Source organism: Epinephelus fuscoguttatus, linkage group LG6 (genome assembly GCF_011397635.1).
Source record: "Epinephelus fuscoguttatus linkage group LG6, E.fuscoguttatus.final_Chr_v1".
In the NCBI taxonomy this organism is placed as follows: Eukaryota; Metazoa; Chordata; class Actinopteri; order Perciformes; family Serranidae; genus Epinephelus; species Epinephelus fuscoguttatus.
Window position 1 is genome coordinate 24,985,058 of NC_064757.1, and position 16,492 is coordinate 25,001,549.

Here is a 16,492-nt window from a genome sequence, read left to right on the forward strand (position 1 = left end):
AGATTTATAAAGGAGGTCAGTTAGCTTCTGTGTCAGTGACTCCTGTTATGCATGGTGGCCCTGCGTTTGGGTCTGCATCAATATAGTTGGTATATAAAATTGTGTTTATTGGCTGATTGTGTGCATGTGTGTGTGTGTGTGTGTGCTGTGTTGGTGAGCGTAAAAAGATGTTTGATTTTTTTGTGAAATTGTGTGTTTCTGAAAATACAGTTCTGTTTGTTTGTGTGTTTATTTGAAGTCGACTTTTTCCCGTGTCCTGGGATGTCCTGGTTCACCGCCTCTTTAGAGCTACTGGAGGACACGAATGTGCACGCTGACATTCACATGTATACGTGCACACTCACATACACACAGACACAGGAGGGGTATTCAATCATGGACCAGGAGGGACTGTGATGATCAATCATTGTCAGAGTCGGAGCCATTAAGATGGCGTACACACACACACACACACACACACACACATGTATGTGTACTCACAGTGTACTGCGTGTGTTGAGTCTTCATTTGGTCACAGACCAGCGACTCTGTTCTGTCAGTGTCCTGGATGATTTCCCTCTGAAGGCAAAGAACTCAGTCAACCCTTGCTCTCTGCGTTTCTCACAATGCCTCCCATCCTGTTGTCATTTTACTTTTTCAATTCCATTTCCATCTTTCTGTCTCCGTCTTTCACTCACTCTCTCTTATAATATTAATGTAATCATTCATAGAGGGCTTTCAGGTAATGCAACAAGCAGTGTCCTCAGATCTTGAGCACTGGCTGCAAAATGCATTTCTAAATGAGTGACTCAACTGACTCAGCCGAACTGTGTGAGTTTGGTTTTGCATATTTAGCGTTAGGCATCAGCACTGTGAGCCATACTGTTATCTCTTTTACATAGCTTAGATACTGTGTATCTTTTCTTAATAGTAAATTGAAGCAGCAGATTTCCCTTGTGTGGTGTTTTGATGATGTTGATTGGTCCAAAATTTCAACTGTATTAAGTGTAGATCAGGGTCTGGTTTCTCAGCATAGATCTACTTCAGACAGATACTTAACAAAGCTGTCTGGTTCTACACTATCTAAAGCGGCACTAATTTGCCATGAATTCTGGGTAAATGAAGACTTTTTTTGCCAAAACATGGCTGAACAACCGTGTCAAACTGCTCAGCTCCGTTCATTCTAGCAGAAAATGTTTGACAACTGTTACAAGGACATTTTACTTAAGGTCAAGTGTAAAAATACAAAAATATTCCAAAAGCATAAAATCTCAGCACAGTGCACAGACCTGAAGCAGAGCTGAGATGCGGTGGCTTCTTAATGGGGCAGGACTTCTGTTAACTCGTCAGTCTGTTTTCCTCGGGCAAATGAAGACGACTCGCTGTCCTCACTGCAGTCTCCAGGAACTCTTTCCCCTCTCATTACTCGCTCCACAATATTGTTAGCGAATTCTGAGCCATGTTTACCTCATCTCTTTGTAATTTAGTGGCAGCGGTCAGCAGGTGTTACTGATTGTTACCATGGAAACATGGCTCTTTGTCCTGAATTAGCCTGGAGGAGAGGCTTAAAGTAAGTCAGTCTTCATTTCTTTGAAAATGTGTGACTTGCATTAGTCTGCTCTAAGCAGAAGATTAGGACCGGCCTTGTGCAACAGACCAGTCTAAAATGTCTTTGTGAAAACATCCCTTTGTGACCATGAAGGCCAAAGCTTATGATTTACATCATTTTTATACCTATCAAACTATTCAGTGAAGTTTCATTCCCTCTATAGAAGCACCTACAATTATTATATTTCTTAACTCAGTTTATTGTAAGTTTTTCATTTAATTTAAAGCCCACCTAGGTATATACAATGACATCTATAAGCCTTTGAACAGCGTGTACTTTTAAACTAACAAATTATTTCTCATTATTACTCGTGACATAAACTTTGTACTACTTGTAAGTTTTACACAAATTTTACAAAATGGCGCACACCCATGAGATCTCTGATATTTCATTACCTTTTTTTCTTTTTTGCTCATGTCTTTTTATTGGTCTTTAATGTAATATCATTACAATAAATCTTAAATACAATGGGAAAAATACAAACAATAGCAGAGAAAAATTAAAGTACATATAAAGAAAATTCAGCGTGACAGCATTTGTTGGTGAGACACAAAATAAAATAAATTACAAAAGTGCAATGGACAAATAAGAAAAAATAACAGAAAAACATTAAAAATATTTTTTAAATGAGTAAAAACTTAAAATACAGTAAATAAATAAACTATATAGATTGTCCATATGTAACTCGCAATTAATTGCAAATTAATCTCACATTTTTTATCTGTTCTTAATTTATCTTAAAGGGATATCTTTCACATTTTTTATACCCTTAGCAACATGGGAGTGGACATATATGATTGCTTTAAGCGAATGTTTGTTTATTATTATTGCAACAATCCAGAATATTCTCCAGGATAACAGCCCAACAAGCAACAACAGATGGACATACTGACCTGAATGTAACATTACTTAGTATTACTGACACAATGCAGTGTCCAACTTTACAGTTGTTAAGGTTAACTAAACATCCCGTTTTTTTAAGCAGCTTGACGTACTGATGGTAACACACTTCACATTGACAGTAAATGCAAATAACTTTGGTGTCGAGAAAGTCATCTGGTGGTGCTTTGAAGGTGAACTTCCCGTTCAAAAGATGCCTTTATTAATCCATTTCTGCTCATGGTGGTTTATTTCTGCTTGCCATCCCTAACGTTACTGCTGCATCACTTCTTGTTTTCCCACACTACTGGATGGGCTGTTGGTCTTAATTGCGAAGGTATGTGTGTTAACTTTGACAGCCCAAATATATATATTTATCTGTGTATATCTTTATCTGAGTCTTTTTCTGAGGCAGGTATATCTGGCATTCCGCACATTTGCTGGCAGTAGTAAGGTAGAAGCATTATCTATAGAAGGCTTGTGGTGAAGCTACAAAGCCTGAATTAGTCCCTGTAGGGAAATTGTGTTTTCACTTGCAGCTCCTCCACAGGTGGTGGGTCACAGCACTGGGTCACTTACTGAACAACACCCCTGGAGCTGGTCGGCATTCAGCGAGCCGCGCACAAACACTTGAGCAGAGCAGATGTTCGCTGACTCAACTTGACTCAAACTTGCGTCTCTTGATGTTTCTTTCTCATTTACATACAGGAGAGAAAACAACAATATAGTGTTAATTCACTGGCCGTGTTTCAGCTGAAATGCAACTTTCTGCACATCACAGATGTGTTTGTTGCAAGTCTGTTTGTGTTATTGTGCCCGTCCCCTGGATGCGTCTGTTCTGACCTCATGTCTTTGTCTTGTGTCAGACTGTCTCCCTCTGTGGCACTGATGAAATAATAATAGCTGGTCTTGACTTTTTCTGTATCCTCTGTTTCTGTTCCCTAAAGGCCTGTCTGTTTGGCCTGTCACTGATCACATTTAAACACCACAAAGCTTTTGAGTGCTTTTCCCCCTGTTGCCTTATCTCTTTGGTGTTCTAAACCATTTAGCCTCAAAACCCTCCATCTCTGTTTCACATCTGTCCCTGGCTTGCTGACTTTCTTTCATATGTATTTCTCACCAGCCTTTTCTCTCCATCGCTCGCTCGTCTGATTCAAAGGAATGAAGACTTAACACTTTTGTCTGTGCCTATGTATTTCTGTCAAAGCACAGTGGGGAATGGAGAGACAGAGGCAAAGGGATAAGCATATATGAAAAAGGGTTGAACAGCTAGGGAAGCAGGACAATGGCAGGAAGCACATAATTTGGCTTCTAATTAATGACATGCCCACCAGGGTACTCTGTTAAGGTTGCATTGTCTGAGTCATATTATGAAAAGGTTGAGTCAGATGGTTGAGATTGAAATTGATTGCCACGTGTAACAACACAAAAATATGTTTGTAATTAAGAGGAAAATCCACTTAATTACATCACGCCCATTAACTTTGTTGACATTGCGTAGATTAGGAAACTGACTCAGCATTTGTCTGCTTTTTTTTTTGTCGTACTGGTGTAAATCCATTTTCGGAAAACACGCTTTTCCGCTTTCCTTATCACTTCTGTGGAAAAGCTGCTTATCATCATCTGTTTTCTCCTCCAACATTTCTCCTGATTTGATAACATGAAAAACCCGTGTCTGCAAGCTTCTGCTGACACATCAATTTAATTTGAGCTCTGACAAAAACTGTTCCAGCCTTTGTAAACAAAATTCTCCAAACTTGCTCTGAGTAGTGCGTTTTAAAGTGAAATTCGGCGCTTTCTTTTGTAATCCACGTCTTATTTATGCAGCTTTAGCCAGGAGTTGCTGTTGGGTAGGATTAGGGTTGCAAAGGGTCGGAAAATTTCAAAGGAATAGTGAAATTTTTGTGGAGAAATACACATTAATAAACAATACCCGTTCTTTGAATTGTGTGTTTTGGTTAAAAGTAACTCATTTAATTTAGTTGTACCCATGCACTCTTCCTTCACATGCACAGATACTCGCCAGTATCCCATCAAATCAAAATTCAGTGAAAAGACAACTCTGCATACACAGTGCATCCTCACATCACATTTGCAGCCCACTCTACTGCCAACACTACTGAACAGTCTGAGCCAAAGGACAACATGTTTTCAAGTTTTCATATTGCTGGAGTGAATATTTCTATGATATTTCAGTTAATCAACAGATAGTAGCCTAAAGTAAAGTACACAGTTTATAACTTGTTCACGCTTTCTGCTGTTTTCATGTGGGATGCAGCTTGATTGAGTATGATAATTGAGAAGTTTTAAAGGTCCAGTGTGTAGGATTTGGGGGCATCTGTTGGCAGAAACTGAATATAACAAAATAAATCTAAGGTTAAATCTAATAAACTTTAGACTACGAATAATTGTGTTCATGTTACCCTAGACTGAAACTTTTATATCTTCATACAAAAGCGGCATGGTGGTGGTGCTTGATGCCACTAAATCCTACACACTAGACCTTTAATTAATCTATTTCCATTCATATGTTATTGGAAGACGTAGCTTTTATAAAATAAATTGTAGGCTTTTAACCCTATGTTTGCACACAGCCCGCATTATCTGCTCAAATTTTGCGGCTAATTGGCCATTTCTTATTTCTAATTGTAATAATTTAACTCACTAGCTATGGCACATTTCGCACTGTATGTATTTAACAAGTTAATGGGTTTTTTTGGAAAGTAATTGAATTATGTCTGCCTATGATATGGTAAAAGGTTAAGTTCTATCTGTATATGACATAGTAAATACAGCCTGAGCAGATAACCCTCATGATTCCATTTTATTCCTGTTAATTCTCATGGAAAATGCCCACCTTGAATATTCCCATAATTTTGCAACCCTTAGGTATGATAACAGTTTAACAAGTAGGTTAATTGTACAGATTCGTGAATGTGGTAACTCAGCTGACAAAGGAGTTATGGCTAACAGCATGAAATCACCAATTCACCTGGATGAATCCACAGTTATTATTCAAACCTTTCTGTCGTAAATATCATTTTTCAGAGCTATCTGGTAAAATTTTCCTGCAAAGAAAGAAACCTACAGGTTGTCTGAACCATGCCCCAACCATTGCATCACATTTAGCAAGAGCTACATTTTTGTGGGCATGTATAGAGTGACAAACAGCTATATATACCTCCTGGGATAGAAAATGATTTGTATATCTCCACTCTGCAACCTGTATTTTTTGTGAGCATATTTACTCCCAGCTCCCATTTGTCAGATAAAAAAGTCCAGACCTGACAAAGCACATTCACCCACACTTGTACTTTTTAACTCCCCAGCTGACAAGTAAACTTTGTTATAAGAATTGACACTTTGGGACTAAGAGAAATATTCGGGGTTGTTAGCGGCGTCGTGATTGATAGAAATATTTGTGACAGTATCCACTCGTCTTGATACTCGTCTTCCATTTTTCATCTACCTCTTTCCCCTCACCTCCCTCAGCTGACAGCGGTGGTTTTGTTGATGTGAAGCACTGTCATGGTACAGAGACCCAAAATTCCACGCTTGTCTTCTCATAAGAGAATGATGTGGAGGCTCTCAGCACTGTATCTAAACAAAATAAGACACCGAGTGATCTGGGACTGTTTAAGCCTCAGGTAATTCAGTCGCTCTCTGCCCAGCAACACGAGCTCTGTGAGCCTCGCATTAGCAAACAATGGAAACGACTGGAGCTTTAGCGCTTTCAACAGCTTTCAACTGCAGATCCAGTGACATCTATCTTTATCCTCTTTATGTATAGTCCCACTTTATGTTTTGTGTGACATGTTTTTTTGTATTGACATGACACTGAAGGAAAGCTGGGGAATCACACACGATGCAGATAGGTGAATATTTGTGATCTGCTGCAGATTTGTGGTGTCGAAAGTTTGACATACTTATTTTTCTGTCAGTAATTTTCACACTGATTGCTGACAGCTGACAAGAAAATGCACAGATGGCAGTCAAGGATGGAATATATTCAACTGCACGATGCCCCTTTTTGCATCAAATTAGTTTCACGTAAACACAGTGGAGTTTATGAAAAGTTTATGTTGCATCAGTAAGTTTCACCATTAGATATTTCATCCCCAAATGTCACTGGTGTTGTTGTGCGTTGATTTTCTTTGTTTGGTTGCAGAGTTTTCTCCGATTGTGTGAGTGTGCCTGAAATAGTGGAAGCCAACATTTTTCTACCTGTGTATTTCAGACTTAACTTTAGTTAGATGTTGGATTTAACCAACTTGGATACAAGGATGCATCCCTAAGAGAAATGATTTTCCATTTCATCTCTGTGCACTGCTCCATGTCGATACTGTAGTATCCCTTGTTGACTACCCCTTGTTGGAAGTCTTTGCACAAGAGGAAGGGGAAACACAACCCATCAGAAACACACTTTTGTGTACACATGGACAAGAAATTGGGTTTTTCTCACAAAAAGGCCTCTGCTTTAACTAGTTCTCTCTAATTTCTGATTAACAAAACAAGATGCTAAGACAGTGTTTAAGTAAAGCAGGTGACTAGTTGCTGATCAGGTTCCTGAACCTAGCATTAAAAGGATTACGTCAGTGCACGTTGCCTCATTTGACAGCTCCTCCTTTTTTCATACCATTTTGGCCTTCCATCAACACTAAGCCGGCAGTGTCAGATTGGTGTATCTTTCTGGCTTCAGCCTCACTGAGAATTTGAACACATTTCATCATCACAACCATTGATTTCCCCCGCTGTGAAACCAACTCGGCTCTCTCTGATGCTTTGTGTTTCACTCTATATATGTCCTGTTCTTGTTTTGTTTTCCTTCTGTCTGTCTGTGTTCTAATACACTTGTAACTCTGCTCCATTGTGTCCTCCTAACTTATATCACTCAGTTTTAGTGTACGCAATACTGTGCAACGCACATCCTGGTTTACCCCATATTCAGCCGCTGATATTTCCTAACTCCTGCATGTTGCAGTGCTCCAGATTTCCTTTGTAAAGTAGAATGCTATCCTGCCTATATTCCCATTGACAAGAACTGAAACACCTAGCACCTAAAACACTTTGAGAGCAGCTGAACACTTCTGTGGTCAAACATAAAGTGATGAACTGTAAATATTAATACTTACCTGCATGATATTGAACATAAATGAGAGAACGTGGTTGAAGATGTTGCTAAGATGACTACACATGGACTACACATGGCCAAGATTGCTCAGCACTACATTCAGTGCAGTTAGCATCCAGAGGTCAGCTCAGAATTCATTCCACATTTATTTCAAATTGGACCAATAATACAGCCCTGAAATCTTAAAGAGGATTTCTCTGTGCTGGAGCTCTTTGGTTTGACCCACAGACTGCATAAAAATAGCGGAATGGGCATAATTACAGGCAGCACGGTGGTGCAGTGCTTAGCATTGTCACCTCACAGCAAGGAGGTTCCTGGTTGCCGGGTCGGGTGATCCTCCCCCACGTGGAGCCTGCTCTCTGTGTCAGTGTGGGTTTTCTCCGGGTACTCCAGCCTCCTCCCACGGTCCAAAGACATGCAGGTTAATTGGTGACTCTAAATTGCCCGTAGGTGTGAATGCGAGCGTGAATGGTTGTCTGTCTCTATGTGTCAGCCCTGTGATAGTCTGGTGACCTGTCCAGGATGTACCCTGCCTCTCGCCCAGTGTCAGCTGGGATAGGCTCCAGCCCCCCTGTAACCCCCTATAGTATAAGTAGTTATGGAAAATGAATTAACATAATTACTCCAGTGTCAACAGACTCCTGTTTTGAAGGCTTTGAGTTTGACATTTTATCCACGACCATCTTAGATATTTTGATCCAGACAGAAGTAACCTGAGGGTGCAAGGGATGGAACTGACCAGTTAACTGAGGTGACACTTAGATAACCTGTTACTCAAAGTAAGTGCTCACGTGAGGTCTGGACCTTATTTAAAGGTAGTGACCAGGTGCCAGATCATAAGCATCCAGGAGACACAGCACTTAAAAAACGCAAATATAGCGAGGCAAAATGAGGTTTGCTTTTAGTTTTACTTTTGCTGGCGAGCAGGTTTACAAAAACTAAGCGCCAATCTTGCCTTGTATACCTTTCAGCCTTAATAAAGTTTAAACAGGTGAGTTACAGTATATATTCAGCCCCCGTACAGTTGTGATGAATGGGTTAGTATCAGGCTGTAACCATGTTTACTTCTGCTGTAAAGTTAGGCATTTTAACATAGGGGTCTTTAGGGATTGACCTGCTTTTGGAGCCAGCCTCAAGTGGCCATTCAGTAAACTTGTGAACCTATTAGATAGTACTTTAACTACTCCAGAGACTCAATGATATATTACTGACAATAGTTTTTGATCCTCAGCTTAATAAGCCACACACACAGTGATGCAAACACTTTAAATGCAGATGTTCTCCCTTTATTTTTCTGTAGCACAAGCTTCCAGAACCTCTCACTGTGTTCCCAGGTCCCCTGATCCCACTCATGTACCATCCAACATGCTTTCTTTGCATTTGTTTGAGTCCATTTGCTATAACTAGCTCTCTGGCTCATTTAAACAATTCACTTTAATTGCCCTACTTCCCTCATTACTTCGGCAGTAGCATGCCCACTGGTGTCCACCTCCTCCCTGTCCCTTTTGTCCTTTTTGTCTGCACGCTGAGTTTTTTGCTCATTGCAACTGCCTGCCTACTAGTTGTCTCAGCTTTAGTCCTGGGTTGCTTGCTGGTTATAATTGCCACTTAAGCTGCCATTTTCTTAGCCTCTACCTCTCTTGCTGTGTCCCTTGCCCATTTCGTTTAAAGCTGCGAAGCCATAACAATCTCCCTTGTTTGCTAGTTTGCTCAAGCGCTGGTATTCACACTACTTTTTTTTTATACCGTTCTTGCTCTTTGACTGTATAGCTTTCTTCCCCTCACTTGCTATTATCCCTTGTTGTGCCAGCAGTACCTTTCACAAGCTTTTTACTGTGTCTCACTTTCCTCTTTGCCCTCTGTGCCATCAGTGCTATTTGAATTGCCATATCTTCCAAGATCCTGTTTTTTACTTTACATCCGTTATAACTTCATACCCCTTCTTATCAATCTTTTCTAACCCAAAGCCATGTCTCCCTATCTCCCAGCTAGCCTCCATGAATGCTTTTGTTGGCTTTCTTACTCTTTGCCCTCATGGCTTTCTCTTTAATTCTCTTGCCGGCCATTAACGGCCTTTGGTCCACCACAGTCCTGCTCGCTGGATTCCACTCTCTGCCTTCCTCTTGGTCCCCTTTGCCTTTATGCTGGCATGCTTACTTTAACTTTGTGTCAGTTTCTCTGCTGGCAGTAACTTACCGAGGGTCTTCATAAGTAATAGGCCCAAGTCAGATTTGCGGAGCACCACAGAGATTGCTACTTGGGTCTTTGTAACACTGCTGAACCTGAAATAAACTGCCAAGATTTTTTCTCATAGCGTTTTGCCCGTCTGCTCCCCAGTCCCCACGTACTTTTACCTAAAACCCATTTTTATCTCCTTTCCCTTTTCCTTTCCGTTTCACATTTCATTGCCCTCTCCCACCTCTTATTCTGTCATCCTCCCTCTTCCTCTCACTGTGCCTCTGTCATGTTTCTCTCCATTACTTCCACCAGTCCACCATTTCTCTCATTTCCCTCCTCCTTTCTGTTTTGTGAGCTTAACCTTATTTTTTCTTTCATCAGTCCCCCCTTGCTCCCTCCTCCTACTTCTTTTTTATTCATTATTCCTTTCCTTTGTCATGCATTTCATAACTTTGTCATTTTCATAATGTTTTTTTTTTCTTCCTGCTTGTGCACCTGTGTTCTACCTCACCCTTTCCTGTGTCTCCCATATTTCCATCCTGAGTTTGTCCCTCGCTCCTCATTTCCTATGTTCCTCCTCTATCTGTGCTCCCCTTGCAATCCTATCATCTGGGTGCAGCTATTTAAACTTCACACTTATTCTTCACATGGAGCTGCTTTCAAAACACCAGAGAAAAGAGAGAATAGGAGAGTGGAGTGAGATAAGTGGTAGAAGTGCAAAGGAACAATCTCACAAAGTTTACATTAAATCCGGAGTGACTCTACTCAGTAGAATGACCGGGGTTTGTAAACAAGCGGCAGATATTGTATGATTATCTCCTTCTATTTACTTGCTGAGATATTTACTGTGGACTGCTTTGGCTTGTGCTTCTTAAGCTAACATAAAAGCCATATCACCAGAGTAAAAGCTTAAATAGACTTAAGCTACTACTATTTCTTGAGTATCAGCAGTTCACTGAGCAACTGGAAGTTGTGACTCATTTGCCATCTGAGACAGTCTTTTTTAGCTTGAATCTAAATCTGATTCTCCTGTGCTTTTCCTTTCTTCTGCAGGTCTGGTCGTAAGAGAAGCCAGTATAGAAATTACACGACAGCAAGTGGAGGAGCTGTTCGGTCCTGAAGATTACTGGTGCCAGTGCGTGGCCTGGAGCTCCGCTGGAACCACCAAAAGCCGCAAGGCACATGTCCGCATCGCATGTGAGTACGCTTATGTAAACACGCATATGAGGATTAAAGACTAGAGGGTACTGTTCACACACAAGTGAGCATGGAGACTTCATCAAGTGTTAATGCTCAACACTTTTTCATGACATAGAAGACATACATAAATGCAGACTCAGTCTTTTTTTTTCTTCCCCGAAACTGAAAAGAGAGCTTGTAAAAAAACATGCACACAGAAAATTGCAGTTATCACCTTCTCTTACCTGGGTCCAGGATTGCAATATTTAAAACTGGCCAGTTGTCTTGTTTTTTAGATACCTTTTAAAGGAATGGTTGACAGTGTTTACCTCTAACAAATACATTGTGTTTCCTGTGACAATAAAAGCCAACCTGTAGCAGCAGGAAGTGTTGGTTGGTATTAGCAGTAATTTGACCTCTGAGAAGGCAGTGAACAATGAGGCTGATATAAATGAGATAGAATTAAAGGTATAGCATGCAGGATTTTTTGTATTTTAAAAAAAAAAAACTATTTATAGACTCATACAAAAGTAATATCTCTCAATCATTAATTATGACTCACTAGAAGTGTGTGGTGGTGTGTAGACCCTTTTAGGGTCGATGTCACAATGACGTCAGTTTGTTAGCTTGAGGCAGAACACGACTTGCCACCACAGGGCTGTAGGCTACATAGCAGTCTTAAAATGTAATCTTGTTGCGTTAATGGGAGCCAGAATAGAAAGAGTCATGGCTCAGAACATAAATTTTATGGCATACCAGCCCCCACTGACATCAACAAAATCGAAGACAACTATGGTTAAATGCGATAAGATGAAAGAATTTGACAGAGGTGATCATCAAAAATGCTCACATGTGCAGTGCACACTTCATATCAGGTTAAGGAAAAAGTATTTACTGTTGTAGGGATGAATAACGTTATGCGTATTAAGGGTTATCGTAGTAATTAACCACAAAGCAGCCATCCCACCTTCAGCAATCCTGTCGAATCATCCATCCACTGAGTGAGAGCATACGGGTCGGCCAGTCTGGTCCCGCTGGTCAGTGTTTACTTATTCAAGTAACACTCGCAGTCCCAGAAATTGAGTGACATGGTGCGTTCATAAATTCAGTCTGATGCTCTACACTAAAATGAGACCCCTGTTGGTCGAAGAAACAGAGCGTTCTATTTCTACGTTAATCAACGAATGATTAAGTTAATCACATATTCACTCCACTCGGTGCTCTGCTGTAGAGGGCTGCATTGGGATTGGGTCTTGCCGGGTCCCACAGGACCCAATCCAAATCTTGCGGGAGCGGGCGGTTTGAACTTTGCTGCGGGCAGGAACGGGTGGCTAAAAAAAACACTGCAGGATCGGGATGTAGCCTATAGCGACAGGATGGAGTTAACAAATGATGTGGAAAAGAGGCTCAAACAAGGTCTGAAGGCGCACTGAGCCCTCTACTTCCCAGCGCTCTCAAAGCTGGCGCATTTCATCTTCAGTATCCCCGCATCCAGTGCGCCTTCAGAGCAGGCCTTTAGTGTCTGTGGGCGCATCTTGGAAGAGAGACGCGCGGGATTGGGACCGCAGTCGGTCAGCAACATTCTCTTCCTCCACAGCAATATTATGGCCAAGTGATTCATTTGTTAAATGCATTCGTTTCATTCGTTATCTTTGTTTATTTTATGTTATTTATTAGTATTATTTGAGCCACTCACAGCCTACTCTCGTTGCTATTTGTTAATTACATAAAGAGGCGTGATGATGCCGGTGTTACTGAGCATAGGCTTTATCTTTATCTCATTAATGTTTCTTATTCAGGTCTCTCTTAGAAAAGAGACCTTAACCTCAACCACTGCGTGATTATATAAAGGTAGAAAAATAAATAAAATACAGAGGAGGAGAATAGAATATGAAACAGCCTTTATTTCATTACAAAGTAAATGAAAACAACGAAATAGGAGCGCTATTCCTGACCAGTGCGTCAAAAGACATGCAGGGAAACGAAACAAACAACCCCATGAATCTCTTCATTAATAGCTTATAAAATGATGTGTTTTCTCCTGCGGGACGGGAGAAGACATAAAATCAATGCATCTCTATTATTGTGCGGGCATAAATTCTCAGAGTTTTGCGGGAGCGGGCCGGAGTGGACATACACATTGCGGGTGTGGGCGGGAGTGTAACACACACGTTGCGGTTGCGGGCGGTAATGGTCAGAAATTCAGCTAGAGCGGGCAGGAGCATGATGAAGAAAACAGTCCCGCGTAGGGCTCTACTCTGCTGCTTCATCTCCACACACAGAGTGCCCAGATTGCGCTCTGCCACTGGTACATTCAGACAGCGCTCTGAATTTACAAACAGTCCAGTTTGTGCCAGTGTCTTTCAGCACTCGGAATGTGTATTTCTGAATGCACCACTCACATCATCCTCCTACATTGTCTAAAACAAGTCATGTAGAAGCTAAAAACTAAAGCACTAAATTACACACACATGCATCGTTTCCCTTGAATCCCTCATATGTGGGTAGGCAACTTGAATTCTGTGCGGGAATGGCGGACTCCGCCACTAACAGTGAAAACTAATATATAGAGAGGTAATTTACAGAACATATTGAATGGGTATTGCTTAAAAAATATGACCATAAATAGTATTTGGCTTTCTTTTGATGTACAGAGGCACATTACTATCATGAAGTATACAAGTATACAGTATACTGTGTGTATACATATACACTAAAGACTGACAGCCAAAATACATTAGTGACAGATGTGGCATTAAATGTATGCCGCAGCATGCCTGCAGCAGATTGCGTCTGTTATAATCAACTTAAGCTTCTACCATAGAAGCTTGCTTAAATGTATTTTTACATGGCTTAGATAGATAGATAGATAGATAGATAGATCAATAGATAGATAGATCAATAGATAGACAGACAGGTACTTTATTAATCCCCATAGGGAAATTGTTGTGTCCAGTAGCTAATGCACATACAAAGTACAAGTACAGGTAGGTCAAGTAAAAACCAGGGTATAAAGGGCTTGTCGGCTTTTTTGTCCATACATGTTGCTTTGCGACTCTCCAGCAGGTAAAAACTGCATAGAACAGTATAAAAAATGAGTACAACCTGTTAACGTAATTGTACCAGAGGCAATGCAACACAGCAGAGAAACCTTGTGGCTGTTTTTACACTTCACATTAAAATAAATCAATCAAATCAATGCATCCTGAAGTTGATTCGCAACCATACTCTACCAAGAAGGAGTCTGTGTAGTAGACTCCACCTACTTCATGCATCTCATCTGTGCCCCATGTATTTTGACTGTCATAGGAAAATACTAGTAGTTGGGTAGAACCTTCAACATGGATTTTACACTGAATGATAAATGGTGGGGGAACTTTTTTAAGCAGACATTTAGCTCTTTAACTTTCAGTCTACCATCAGTAGCTTCCTGTTATGGTCTGGTGAAGAATTTAATTTGACAACTGGGAGTCTGACTATAAGGTCACCAGAAGAACACGGGCCAGACTAAACCCAAGCAGACTCAATATCACTCTAGCAGACAGTGTTACCATGTCACACTGCATACACAGTGATCACACAGGGAAATCAATTTAGGATTGTTAGACCCTAAACAACAGTCCAGGGGAAGGAAAATTTTAAATCCTGGTGTGAATGATGGTCACTTGGCGGCTCTGCAGAAAGTGTGTGGCAGGGGAGTGGAGATGTTTGATAGAAATCACCTAAAAAGATGCCTTGTTTGTTCTTTCATTGTCAGCCTCATATAACAGAATGGATTGTTCCTTCAAAGCTCCTTTCACTGGCCTGAGAATTGAACCCACAACAGTAGTTTTCCAAGCGTCATTGCTCTGGTCAATTCAACCATATAAGACAACTGGGACTTGTCTGAGTGCTTAGGTTATAGAAAGGTCAAGCAGAGAAGAAAGACCAATAACAAAATCGACCCCATGTCCCCGGTTTACCTGCCTTACACTGACAGTGTGGCTCTGCTTGAGTGAACTATCAAAAGGACAACTGAGGGCTTTGATAGAGTTCATTCAGCAGACACTCAGAACAAACTGCACACATCCCCATATGTAGTACTTTAACAGACAGTATCACTCTAACAGACACGCACCCTGGAAATCTTGTTTTCCCAAGTTGGTCTTATAACGTGCTGGAAAAGGAAATCCATCATGTTGACCCTTGTTTTTCACTCAGGCTGTTTTATTTGGCTGTAAATATGTCTCGCATTTTCACTTTTGTAGGGCTTGGATGCTTCATTTATTTATCGACACGCTGGTTTAAACACCTGTATTTATTTTTCATTCATTTCATTTATCTGCATTTTGAAGGAAGCTAACAAAAATTACGTATTAGGGGTTTATTTTTGGTGATATACTACAGAGGATTTTCCTAAAAAAAAAATAAAAAAATGTATAGACTCATATAAAAGTAATCCCTCTCAATCATCACTTATGACCCTCTATGGCTGTGTATTTATCTGTAGAGACCCTGCCCTCAGTCTGTGCTTTCTTATTTTCTTGTCATTTGCTGTGGTCGGGACATTTATGGGCACAGTGTGCCAGTGAGGTTGGGACTTTAAAAAAAAAGTGAAGAAGAAGAAAGAGTCAGCAGGTGCCAGACCGTAAGTAGCATGCATCCCAGAGGAAGTGAAAAAAAAAGCTGCAGACACAATGCTGAAAAAAAGCGTGGAGATACACCAAGTTGCAGTATTGCGCAGGTCAACCCATAACCTGTGGATCAGACTGTTAGGGTAAGCTTGTTCGAAAATATTAGGAGTTTTGGTGAGACATACCATACCAGGCGAGTTCCCCAAAGTCTAAATATGCTGTTTCATTAAGGTCTCCTTGAAGCTCTGGGTAGTGATCAAAATAATGAGATTGCAGATACAAGCAGCCAAAATGAGTTTCCTCTGTGGGGTGGCTGGGCTCAGCCTTAAAGATAGGGTAAGGAGCTCGGACATCTGGAGGGGGGAGCTCGGACTAGAGCCCCTGCTCCTTCGTGTTGAAAGGGGTCAGTTGAGGGGCATCTGATCAGGATGCCTCCTGGGCGCCTCCCATTAGAGGTGTTCCAGGCATGTCCCACTGGTAGGAGGCCCTGGGGCAGACCCAGAACACTCTGGAGGGATTACATATCTCATCTGGCCTGGGAACACCTTAGGTTTCCCTAGGAGGGGCTGGAAAGTGTTGCTGGGGAGAGGGATGTCTAGGGTGCTTTGCTTGGCCTGCTGCCTCCATGACCTGGATAAACAAATGAAAATGGATGGAATGATGGAAGGTCATTAGATAACAAAGTTTGTTCTAAAACTACAGTGAATCTGGGCTTGGCTTTTCACTTTCATGTCTGCCAGCTGTACTCTTTACGAACAGTAGCTGACAGATTCTACATAGTATACCTTTAATAAAACAGAGAACAAATGATAACATAAAATTGTATTTAGAGAACACAAATTGCATAGTGCATAACATGCTCTGGTAGACTTACACACTAGCTCAGAGAGTAATAATATATTTTGTAGATTACTACATCACAAT

General features: G+C 40.9%; 1 protein-coding gene across 2 annotated transcripts in view; it reads left to right on the plus strand.

Moving 5' to 3' along the window:
* unc5ca (unc-5 netrin receptor Ca) overlaps positions 1-16,492 on the plus strand; it is a 286,639-nt gene that overhangs the window by 148,496 nt on the left and 121,651 nt on the right. For both annotated transcript variants that reach the window (XM_049579110.1, XM_049579112.1), the window contains exon 3: positions 10,830-10,973. In XM_049579110.1, the coding sequence (XP_049435067.1) occupies positions 10,830-10,973 (144 nt within the window). The remainder of the gene's footprint in view (positions 1-10,829; positions 10,974-16,492) is intronic.